We start from the raw sequence: 13,357 nt of genomic DNA, 5'->3' as shown, positions 1-13,357 counted from the left end.
AAGGAAGGAAAGAAGGGAGGAAAGAAGGAAGGAAGAAAAGAAGGAATGGAGAAAAGAAGGAAGGAAGGAAGGAAGGAAGGAAGGAAGGAAGGAAGGAAGGAAGGAAGGAAGGAAGGAAGGAAGGAAGGAAGGAAGGAAGGAAGGAAGGAAGGAAGGAAGGAAGGAAGGAAGGAAGGAAGGAAGGAAGGAAGGAAGGAAGGAAGGAAGAAGGAACAGGAGAATTAGGTTATTTTGACCCAAATACAGTACAAGGGTTAAGCACAAGTAGCACAAAATTTCCAGCCTTTGTACTTTTCTTTTTTAACCAGCAGAACTAGAACAAACATGAACTCATAGAAACTCTGTGTGTGTTTGAGTCTGTGTAAATGTGACAAAACATGCAAAAACTAACATTTTCCCCAAAGAATCACCCAGTGATGTCATGAGATTGACGCGTACGTGGATAAAAGGGATAAAAGGAAAGTAACAGCTCAACGTAGCCTAATGTAGCGGAGGAAGAGGAACAGTTTCTTCTTCACAAATCTACTCAAGTAAAAGTAAAAAGTATAGTGATTCAAAACTACTCCTAAAAGTACAACATTTCCCAAAACTTACTCAAGTAAATGTAACGGAGTAAATGGAACTCTTTACTCTGTCCAAATCTGAGGGCCATTGTTCCTAGAGTATGTTTGCATGTCTCACTATAATGTCACGGCCGTTCTCCGGAGACGCCAGCTTCCTCCCGGAGTCCGATAACACGCATGTTGGGCTAATTAGTCGATTGTAAATTGGTCCTGGGAGGGAGAATCGGTGGGGGGGGGCGAGACGCTGAGTGGTTTCTCTGCTGACACACAAACAAAGACAGGGATGGAGATAAAAGCAGAATCAGGAGAGAGAAACACGAAGAGGTGTTTACTCAGGATGGAAGCACTTAGATTTAAAAGGTTGTGTAACGAGAACAAACATCACCTCTGGACCAGAGCAGGAGGAGTCACACCTGGAAACACCTGGAAACGCATAGAAACACCTAGAAACAACTAGAATCGCTCACACAAACACACAAACCTGTGTGCTTCTACTGTGTCGCTGAGACACCTGGATGCAGGTCAGGACTTAAAAAATGTTTTGCCAGCGAAAAAAGGTGAAAAAGGTGAAAAAAGGGTATCAGATGGTTGTTTGGAAGTCAGGTTAAAAACTGTGAGAAACTGTGATTCCCAGATCACACAGGACTGTTTTGAACCAACGCAATGGGATGCTTTCTACCACGAGGACCTGGCAACATTCACAGACACAGTGCTATCCTACATACTGACACGAATCAGCAGGAGAGACCACGTCTCTCCAGTGTTAGCGTCGCTCCATTGGTTACCCGTAAAATTCAGAATCCAATTTAAAATTTTATTACTTGCGTATAAAGCCCAAAACGGCTTAGCTCCGCATTATTTACAAGACCTGATAGTGCCTTATGTTCCTGGCAGAGCTCTCCGCTCTCCACCTCCACCTTTAAAACTAAACTTAAAACCTTTCTGTTTAGTAAAGCCTATAGTTAGTGTTTAGTAAACCTCTAGCTGGTGTTGGTAAATCTCTAGGTAGTGTAAACTCTAGTGTGTTAGAGTCAGTAGTCATAGTTGCAGCTATAGAACAAGACTATAATAGTTAGTCTCAAATATAGCTTGGTGGTAGATATGCTGCTATAGGCTTATGCTGCAGGGGGGACCGACATGATCCGCTGGGCGGTGCCTCTCACCCTTCTTCTCCTCTCCTCTTCCCTTCCTCTCTTCTCCATTTCCATTTTTATTTATTATAAACATCTCATAGCTATCATTTTTGTCCATCACTCCTGTAGTCTCTTGTGCTGGCCCCCCTTTTTTCTCTTTTGTGCATGTTTGCAGGCCGGAGCTTCGGGAGCTGCGTGCTGGCCTGCGGTCCCGGTTCATATAAATGAACACACACCTTCTACCTTCTCCATACGGACCCAAACAAACAGACTCAGGGACAGATTCTTCCCCAAAGCTGGGAACTTTCTAAACCAATAAGCTCCTCATATGTGCGTGCAATATCCTCTACCCATTATGTGCAATATTCTTTACTCATCTACATGCAATATTCTTCCATCCATTCAAGTGCATTATTATTCTCTCATTCACTAATTTTTACAGTGTATATTTATGTTTCCTGTGTCTCATTTTGTTGTTTACACAGTCTTTGCATGTGTGCACTTTTACGGAGCTGCTGCCTAATGTCATTGTACCAGTATAATGATAATAAAGGCTTTCTATTCTATTCTATTCTATTCTATTCTATCTGTTTATTTCAAACATTATCATAAAGTTACAGCCGACACACAAGTGTTTTAGCTTCTCAGGTTTAGTTTTTTAAAGCAGAAACAGCTAAAGAATAAAGACTGATTCCAGTAACTTCTCCTCAAAGAAGAGCTTGATTTCTCGGCGGCTGCAGGTTCTGCAGATTCTGCAGGTGAGGGAACAGAGAGTCTTTGTTTGTTCAGGACAAAGACGCCGCTGTCGGACCTGGAACCTGGAGGAGGATTCTAACCCACGCCCCACTTTATCCTTAGATACGCCGAGGAGCACCTTAGAACAGGTCCCCCAGAACTGCGTCCCAGAAGGGGCCTTCTGGAAGGGCCCCCCGCAACAGGCCCCTCAGAAGAGCCCCCCCCCCCCACACACACACACACATATGCTCTGTGTGTGTGTGTGTGTGTGTGTGTGTCGGTTCCTCCAAACTTTGCTGTTGCATGATGGGACATTTTATTGTTGTTCCTTTTTTTCATCGTTGGTTTTCAGGTCACATTCATGTCCGTGTTACTGTTAGTTACATATAAAGTTAGTTCCAGTTAACTAATCGATGAATAATAGAAACTAATAGATGAGTTATAGAAACTAATAGACAAATAATATAAATAATAGAAACCAATATATGAATAATATAAAATAATAATAGAAACTAATAAAAGAATAATAGAAACTAATACATTAATAATATAAATCAATAGATGAGTTATAGAAACTAATAGACAAATAATAGAAATAATAAAAACTAATAGATGAATTAATAATAATAGAAAATAATAATAGAAACTGATAACAGAATAATAGAAACTAATAGATCAACAATTGAAAACTAATAGACAAATAATAGAAACTAATACATGAATAATAGAAACTATTTTATTTCATTTATTTCCATGTCAGTAGCAACAACAGTAGTCTGGGCTTCACTCCCTAATAATAGTTAAATATTCCAGCAAATGAAACAAGCTGGTATTTGAACACACCGTTTTGTGCTGATTTTGTGAAACTTTTTTATTTATTCTATTCATTTTTTAATTATTTCATGAGAAGATTTTGTTCATAAAGATCAGATTGAGGATAAAGTCAGAGGTCCTGCAGGTTTTATAGTTATTTTATATTTAAATACCGTCTCTGATCGGCAGGTGGCGCTAGTGCGCAGCCGCAGACCCGCGGTCCTCCAGTCCTCCAGCCGCAAAGAAGAAGCAGAAGAAGAAAGATGGCGGCCGGAGAAGAAGAAGAGACTTAAGCAGCTCCGGAGAGCCGTTGCCAATAACATGAGTGTTAAAGACGCTTAAACGCGTCGTTTCCGCCTCTTTTCCGCCCTGAAGATGTTGTGTCTGGGCGTCAGGTCCGCCAGGTCCACACTTTCCTCGGCAAAGGTGAAGAAAACCGCCGTTTTTATGTAATATTTACACTAAATCCTGAAAACAGTGAAGTAGGTTTGAGGTTGATATCCCACTGACGTCACTGGTCTCTTAGGGACCGACAATAAATTACACACTGGACCTGTTTTATTTATTAATGTATTTATTTTATTCTCTATTTATTTACTTATCTTTATTATAATAATAATAATAATAATAATTATTATTATTATTATTATTATTATTATTATTATTATTATTATTATTATTATTATTATTATTATTATTAATACAATTTTCACCTGTTACCTTCATTATCTATATTATGACTTCTTATTCATACTAGATATTTTTATAATTTACTCCATTGTATGTGCTGTTCCACACTATTATATACCTTTTTGGTGTTTGTACAGCAAGATTTCCGAATAAAGTTTAAATATATATATATATATATATATATATATATATATATATATATATATATATATATATATATATATATATATATATATATATATATATACATATATATATATATATATATATATATTAATTACACACTGGATGGAATAATGGAAATTTTATTTTATTCACTTCAAACCAAAACTGAATTATTGTACGAAAAAGTACTTGAGTAAAAACACTTATCTATATAATATTTAAGGCTTTTTATATATATATATATATATATATATATATATATATATATATATATATATAAATATTTAATGTTGTTCTCCTGTTTTTATTTTATCAATAGCTTTTACTAACCTTAGGACTCCAAATATATCCCAAATTGTTGCAATCAAATACCGAAATGAGACACACCTCTTGGTTTTTAATTTATAAATTTTATGTATTTTGGAAAATGCATAATGCTCCTCTGTCAGGACATTAATAGATGAATAAAAGAAACCAATAAAATAATAGAAAAACGAATGAAATAATAATAGAAAAACGAATAAAATAATAGAAAAACTAATAAAATAATAATAGAAAACTAATAAAATAATAATAGAAAAGCTAATAAAATAATAATAGAAACTAATAGATGAATAGTAAAAACCGTCAATATATTACACACTGGGTGAAATAATGCAAATGTTATTTTATTCGCTTCAAAACGATACTGAATTACTGTAAGAAAGGATTTGAGTAAAAACTAGTGATGCACCGATTGTTCGGTAACCGAAATTGTTCGGCCGAAAATGGCAAAAAAACACTTTGGGTGTTCGGTGGAATAAGTGGGAAAAAAACGAACAATTAATAACGGCGTTGTAAAATAAATAGACTGGCCGCTCCGTAACTGTTGCGCACCACATAAATAGTTGGCCAATAAAAAACTAACCACATAAGAATTTAACTAACATTCACCAGCAGGTGGAACCAAAACAACATAAATCAATCTATTACAGGTGCGTTTAGATGAGGAAATCAAACGTGGAAGAGCGTGGAGTGAAATGGTGCAAACATGTCAGCAGTGTGGAAGTATTTTAGAGTGGCAAAGAATAATACAAGAATGGCTGTTTGCAATGAATGTTCTGCTCAAATATCTAGAGGGGAAACATCTGCAAAGTCTTTCAGCTACAAGTTTGATTTATGATTTGAAATGATAAAAAACCCTGAGCGCTTTAATGCATTTTTATTGTTTTAAGGCCTATGTTACAATGTTCAGTCAGTTAAGCCTAACATAAGCTCAAAGATGGCCAAAAAATGTATTTTGCTAATTTATTTATTTTAAGTTATTGTTCTTTGCTGGTATAATGTCTGCTGGAATATTTAAGAAATGCTGGGAAATTAAAAAATGTTCAGTTTTTTATGTTCAACAAATGTTTTCTACCTTGTAATTTTGCAAAAGATTTTTTTCTTTTAAAAGCATGCCTAAATCAAATTTATTTGATTTATGCAATGGTGAAAAAATTGGCAAAATAAATGAAAAACTGCGAAGAACCATGTTCGATATTGTTCGGTATTCGGCCAAGTGTTTATTATTATTTTCGGTTTCGGTTTCGGCCACAAATTTTCATTTCGGTGCATCACTAGTAAAAACACTTATTTACTTTTCTTTTTTCTTCTTTTTCAATTTTCTTCTATGATACCTGGCTACATTGTATGTAATTTCCGGTAAAGAAACATAATTATAAGAAATAAGAATAAGATAATGGGATAAGATAATAAGATAATATTTCTTTCTGCCACTTTATTGAGGTTTTTGTAGTGAAATGAGGTATCATATTTAAGGTCTATTTTTTTTTAATTTTATTAATATATCTAATGTTGTTTTCCTGATTTTATTTTATCAATAGCTTTTACTAACCTTAGGACTCATATATATATATATATATATATATATATATATATATATATATATGTATATATCCCAAATTGTTGAACTCAAATACCGAGATGAGACACACCTCCTTTTTTCCGTTCGGTCTCTGTTTTTCATTTATAAACTTTTATGTATTTTAGAAAATGCATAACGCTCATCTTGCAGGATCCTTCATGTGTCATCAGTCCAAATGAACTTCAATCACTCAAATAGTTTAGTTTGTTGCCTTTAGATAATGTGAAAGTAACTGAAGACCATTTCTCAGAAGTTTAAACTAAAACCTTGAATTACAAATGACTCCAGATATTTGCTAAAGTTTGGTTGGTTTATGCCCTTTTTTGTAGCGGCCCATTTTCGTCAATATTTGAGTTACTCAACGAACGACCTGGCTACCTGATCTTGGCTATTTTGACAATCAAGTTGAAGTTTTTTATCATAACTGCTCCACAGAAAACACACACCTGATATTGTATCAAGCTATTCAATTTTTGTTTGTTTCTTTATAAAAGAAAATGTGAATTTTTGAACATAAAATGTATGTTAATGGAAATGTTACTTTTTAAGGAAAAATAAAGGTGTGTCTTTTCTGTTGGGGAAATTCGGATAGATTTTAAATCATCAGATGAAGTGAAAGCTTTTGGAAAAATATCACAAGATCAATGTTTTATATTTTTAAATATAAAAAATAATATAAAATACATAACATTTATGAATGTAAAACGAGGTGTGTCTCATTTTGGTGTTTGAGTGCAACAATTAAATATTTGGAGTCCAAATATAACGGTTAGTAAAAGCTATTGAAAATAAACACAGGAAAGCGATCTTAGATTATTTTTTTTTTTTCGTTAAATATTATGTAAAAAAATTTTTTTATTCAAGTCCTTTTAGTACAGTGATTCGGTTTAGCTTTGAAGTGAATCGGACAGATGTTGAAGGATATTGAAAGTAAAATGTGCATTATTTCATCCAGCCGGTAATTTAGTGACAGTCCCTAAGAGAGGCCGTCAATAAATATCCAACCTGAAACTAACTTCACTGCTACTGCGTCTATTCCCTGGTATAATATCTCTTTTTTACATCTTTGGTCTCTGAGAAACACAACAAAGTCATCCTTAGACATTTGTGCCGTAATTTAATTATTATTTAAACATTATTAAAGTCTGTTAAGACTAAGACTAATTAAGACTAATTAGTTAAAGAGAAACTTCATATACAAGGGTGTTTTTCTCACTTCAGCAAACCTTAGACAGAATTGCCACAGTTAATAAAACGCATCTGGAATTACTTAGTTTATAATATAAATATATATAAAATCTATTAATATAATATTAGTCTAAGAAGATATAAAATCTCTTTGTTTTTTGTTGTTTTTTATGAATCACAATAAAGGAGGTTCCAGTGCTAGAGGGAACGTTTAAGGCGGTATTTAGTGTTTGGGTCTCATCCAGATATTAGTCAGGGGCCCGTAGAACCTCCGGTCCGGCCGGGTTTGGGGGGAAATTAATTAATGTATCCTAGCAAAGGTTTGCTGATGTTTGATGTGAGAAAAACACACTTGTATCTAGGGCTGCCAACTGCATAGAAATTTGTTTATTTTATATGAAAAAACAAAATGCTTTGATTTCAAGTTTAAAGTGCTTTAATAGCGTTGAACTTGCATGACTGTAGAGACAGACAACAATATAGCAACTGAAATAGGTCCACATCAGCCCAGATGTAGAATATAGCTACAGGTGAAGAATATGGTGTGGAAGTTGATTTATTTCAATAATTCAACTAGAATATGGTGTAAAAGTTAATTTATTTCAATAATTCAACTAGAATATGGTGTAAAAGTTAATTTATTTCAATAATTCAACTAGAATATGGTTTAAAAGTTAATTTATTTCAATAATTCAACTAGAATATGGTGTAAAAGTTAACTTATTTCAATAATTCAACTTAAAAGGTGAAAAGTAATATATTACCTATTCTTATTACATGCAAAGCAAGATATGTTAAACCTTTATTTGTTATAATTTTGATGATGGAATTGTTTATTGATTTCATAAAATATTCTCTAATTTATTTTTTATTTGGGGTTTTTATAAACTGTGAGCCATAATCATCAAAATCATAACAAATAAAGGCTTGAAATATCTCACTTTGAATGTAGTGGGAAATAATATATTTGTTTCACCTTTAGTTAAATTTACTACGAATGACGTTTTGCAATTTATTCAAATTTTCCGACCTTCACCTGTAGATTATGACATCAATAAATAAGAGCAGAATATATGTCCGTATTGGTTCAATACGGAACGCAACTTTTAATTCAAGATTTTGCTGGCCTTAATGTTTCCTGTGTTTTATTTTGTTCATTATTGATAAATGTAGTGTTGATGTGTGTGTGAGAGACGTGTGTTTGGGGCGTTAATGAAAATACGGGACAAATCGCGTCCCGTATTAGTTCAATACGGGACGCAACATTTTTTTCTCAAATAAAGGACAATTCCGTATTTTACGGAACCGTACTTGTATCTGAAGCTTCTCTTTAACTAATTAATCCTAAGAGCCTTTAACAACGTTTAAATCATAATTACGGCAGAAATGTCTAAGGATGACTTTGTTGTGTTTTTCAGAGTCCAATGATGTAAACAAAAGATATTACATCAGGCAATAGACGCAGTACAGTGGTAATGTTAGTTTCAGGTTGGATGTTTATTGACGGTCTCTCTTCGGGATCGTCAATAAATTACCGACTGGATGAAATAATGCACATTTTATTTTCAATATCTATCGTCAAAACTAAACCGAATTACTGTACGATAGGAGAGATGTTTTCTTGGGGTTTTTTTTAGTAGCTTTTACTAACCGTGATCTTAGGACTCCAAATACAGGACTGTCTCAGAAAATTAGAATATTTTCTGTAATGCAATTACAAAAACAAAAATGTCATACATTCTGGATTCATTACAAATCAACTTAAATATTGCAAGCCTTTTATTATATTTATTATATATTATATTGTTGAGCGGCGTGTACCCTCCCCCTCCTCCCCCGACCAGAGGTTGCCAGGTAGGCTGCAGAATGCAGCAGGAACGTAGGCTGCCATGGCTGCGAAAATTAGAGCCGAGCTGGCAACCCGGATGCCGAAACAATACTGACTTGGTGATTGGGAGATAGGTGGAGGGTGGAGCTTCAGAAACAATACTGACTTGGTGATTGGGAGATAGGTGGAGGGTGGAGCTTCAGAAACAATACTGACTTGGTGATTGGGAGATAGGTGGAGGGTGGAGCTTCAGAAACAATACTGACTTGGTGATTGGGAGATAGGTGGAGGGTGGAGCTTCAGAAACAATACTGACTTGGTGATTGGGAGATAGGTGGAGGGTGGAGCTTCAGAAACAATACTGACTTGGTGATTGGGAGATAGGTGGAGGGTGGAGCTTCAGAAACAATACTGACTTGGTGATTGGGAGATAGGTGGAGGGTGGAGCTTCAGAAACAATACTGACTTGGTGATTGGGAGATAGGTGGAGGGTGGAGCTTCAGAAACAATACTGACTTGGTGATTGGGAGATAGGTGGAGGGTGGAGCTTCAGAAACAATACTGACTTGGTGATTGGGAGATAGGTGGAGGGTGGAGCTTCAGAAACAATACTGACTTGGTGATTGGGAGATAGGTGGAGGGTGGAGCTTCAGAAACAATACTGACTTGGTGATTGGGAGATAGGTGGAGGGTGGAGCTTCAGAAACAATACTGACTTGGTGATTGGGAGATAGGTGGAGGGTGGAGCTTCAGAAACAATACTGACTTGGTGATTGGGAGATAGGTGGAGGGTGGAGCTTCAGAAACAATACTGACTTGGTGATTGGGAGATAGGTGGAGGGTGGAGCTTCAGAAACAATACTGACTTGGTGATTGGGAGCATCAGTTGAGGGCTGCAACTCCTCTTTTTAAACTGGAATATCCTGGCTTGAGTGCTGTTGTCAGTGACATAAGTATTTGAAATGAACATGATTTTTAAATGTCTGTTGACATATCGGGGTCATTTTATGATTCGTTTTATTATTGCTCTTACATACAGCTCCTTTAATATTGCTGATCATGGTTTCCCAGCAGTTTAAGGAAAACTCAAATATCCTATCTCAAAAAATTAGAATATTCTGGGAATCTTAATCTTAAACTGTAAGCCATGATCAGCAATATTAAAATAATAAAAGACTTGCAATATTTCAGTTGATTTGTAATGAATCCAGAATGTATGACATTTTGTTTTTGTAATTGCATTACAGAAAATAAAGAACTTTATCACAATATTTTAATTTTCTGAGACAGTCCTGTATAATTGTTGACATTATGTATTTTATATACATTTTTATATTCAAAAATGTATATTCACATTGACCTTATATTTGTCGAAAAGATTTCTCTTCATTTGAGGATTTAAATTCTATCCAGAATTTCCCCAACAGACAGAACACACCTTTTATTTTTGAATTAAAAAGTAACATTTCTTTAAATCATACATTTTATGTTCAAAAATTCACATTTTTTTCTTTTATATGTCATAACCCTGGCTCAAAGGCCATGACAAAAGAAGGGGAAAGGACACAACGTACTAGTAAATTTAAGATATTTATTAAGGTAAATCAATAAACACAAATAAGATAAGGAATGGGATGTGTAAAGTCAGTAAAATCAGTAGTATGCATGTGGATGTGTGTAAATGTGCTGTATGGTGTTGTGTGTGCAAAAGGCTCAACAAAACCAAAAGGAGTGCTGCCAGGATGAAAAGAGAGAGAAAGAGAGACTGAAGCCCCAGCCTTTTCTCTTCCTGAGGAGCACCCAGCCCAGGTGCTCCAGATCTAGCAATCAGCTGGCCCCACCTCGAAGAGGAAAACAGAGAGAGAGGGACTGAGACACAATATAACAGGCCATCACATATAAATAAACAAAATTGAATTTCTTGATAGAATATCAGGTGTGGGTTTTCTGTGGAGCATCAAAAACTCAGTTCATGGGTCTCTGTCTCCTCCTGCAGTTCTGGACTCGTCTCCCCGGGGGGCCCGTCTTCTGCTGCTCTACCGGGCCCAGGGCCCCCCCGGGGGGGCCGGATCCTCCGGGCCCCGCGGGGGCCTCGGCCGGACCGGAGCAACCGGAATCCAAAATCTCGGCCGGACCGGAGCAACCGGAATCCGTAGCATCTACTGGACCGGAGCAGCCGGAGCCTCTGGCGCTGACCCAGGAGGCCCTGGTGGCTTCTGGGTCGGTACCGGAACCTCCGGGGGAACCCTGGGACCCGGCCCGGGGCCCCCCGGCCCCCCCCGCCCACTGCTGCATGAGCGGCTGCCACAACTGCGTGTGGATCGAACACGCCGAGCAGCTGCTAGCTTACTACCAGGACGGGGGGGACCGGGCCCTCGCCGCCATCGAGGAGAACGTCCTGGACCAGAACCTGAGGGCCTACCTGCAGATGGAGGTCCGGATGCTCAAGAAGAACCCCTGAGGGCCCGTCCAGCCAGGTGGCTTCTGGGTAATTTTATAGACGTGAAGAGGACGAACCGCCGGCTGATTGGACGTCGATGTACGTCGGATGTCAACGTGTGTTTTGTGGATTTCCAGAGAAAATGACTCAGAGTTGGACTGAAATTTACAAAGTGGTGAACCGGGGCCGAACCACGGTTTGGGACTAAATCCTGGTTCCTGGACTGGATCCTGGTTTTGGGACCGAACCCCAGTTTTTGGACTAAAACCCGGTTTATGGACCGAACCTCCGTTTCAGGAATGAACCCCAGGTCGTCCTGGTCGTCGCTCCAAGAAAACACTTTTACTTCTGATTAAACAAGTGTTTTATTGGGTTTATTCTGCACTTTAATATATTTTAGTATTATATTTATTTTAAGGATTTGTTGTTCTGTGTGTAAATGATGTATTTGATCTTTTTGGATCTTAAAAGTTGATTATTTAATAAAGAATCCGTCTTCAAATCAAGAAAACTTTAATGTCCTTATTGAAGTTAAGTTAAAAATATAAACTATTATTATTTTATTATCATTATTATTCTCATTATTTTTATTATTATCATCATTATTATTATATTATTATTATCTTGTACCGAGCCTCAGTCTCCTGGTGACACTAATATAAACCAGTGTGTCGTCTGCATATTGTGGTTGTGGGTTTGACTTCAGCTCAGTCCTCGCCGTCCAGCCAGGTGGCTTCTGGGTAATTTTATAGACGTGAAGAGGACAAACCACCAGCTGATTGGACGTCGATGCTTTTGTGGATTTCATGGGAAAATTACCCCGAGTTGGACTGAAATTTACGAAGTGGTGAACCGGGCCGGACTTGTTTTCTGGTTTTTGGACTGGACCACGGTTTCAGGACTGAATCCCGGTTTCTGGACTAAATGCCAGTTTTGGGAACGAACCGCGGTTTCGGGTAGGGATGGGCATGATTAATCGACGATCGATTACTGATCGTTAAGAATTTAGTCGATCACCTGAATTTCTTATCAAAGTCTGGCATCAAAAGAGGTTGTTTTGAGCTGATTCTTCAAGCAAAGCAGTGAATTTCACTGTGTGCCTGCAGAGAGAGATCTGACCACCGGGGGGGGGGGCACTAGCTGAGAAAGCACTAACTCAGACACCGGAGTTACCGGAAACACCGGAGACACACCGGAGTTACCGGAGACATCGGAGACACCGGAGTTACCGCAGTTACCGGAGACACCGGAAACTCCGGAGACACCGGAGTTACCGGAGACACCGGAGTTACCGGAGACACCGGAGTTACTGGAGACACCGGAGACACCGGAGTTACCGGAGACACCGGAGTTACTGGAGACACCGGAGACACCGGAGTTACTGGAGACACCGGAGACACCGGAGTTACCGGAGACACCGGAGTTACTGGAGACACCGGAGACACCGGAGTTACCGGAGACACCGGAGTTACTGGAGAGACCGGAAACTCCAGAAAAGAATCATGAAGAGCCAGCGAAGTTGAGCGTGGGAGCATTTTGAATTGAAAAATAACGAAGTTCACTGCAAAGCAGCGAAGCCGTGTATAAATACAACAAGTCCACAACTCAAATGATGTACATTTAAACAACGTAAACGCGACCCTGATTAACGTCGGTGGCGGTGCGTCCTGCTCTCAGGCTAGCATCACCGCAATCTATCACAATCATATCTTTATCAACAAAAATCAGCAGCTGCTGTTGGATTTATTTTATTTACTGTTAGAAGTGGACAGTCATCACCACTGTGAGTAAGTTATTTTTGTTAAGTATTTTCTCTCACTCTCACCGTCTCTCTCGGCTCCTTTAGGAATAGTTTAAAGTTATATTTTGGCAAAACCTGTCGTTCCTAAGTATTAT

The 13,357-nt window shown here is 37.5% G+C and overlaps 1 protein-coding gene across 1 annotated transcript; it reads left to right on the top strand.

The window, feature by feature from the left end:
• Positions 1–3,435: 3,435 nt before the first annotated feature.
• Positions 3,436–11,927, top strand: LOC133419220 (oxidoreductase-like domain-containing protein 1). The gene is made up of 2 exons (XM_061708263.1): positions 3,436–3,670; positions 11,018–11,927. Exons 1-2 carry the CDS (start codon positions 3,620–3,622, stop codon positions 11,480–11,482), a joined length of 516 nt encoding a protein of 171 aa, XP_061564247.1. The 5' UTR covers positions 3,436–3,619; the 3' UTR covers positions 11,483–11,927.
• The last annotated feature ends 1,430 nt before the right edge of the window (positions 11,928–13,357 follow it).

The sequence above is a fragment of the Cololabis saira genome, chromosome 19, assembly GCF_033807715.1.
Source record: "Cololabis saira isolate AMF1-May2022 chromosome 19, fColSai1.1, whole genome shotgun sequence".
In the NCBI taxonomy this organism is placed as follows: Eukaryota; Metazoa; Chordata; class Actinopteri; order Beloniformes; family Belonidae; genus Cololabis; species Cololabis saira.
Note: the sequence above shows the minus strand (reverse complement) of the source record. Positions and strands in the feature narration are given on the sequence as shown.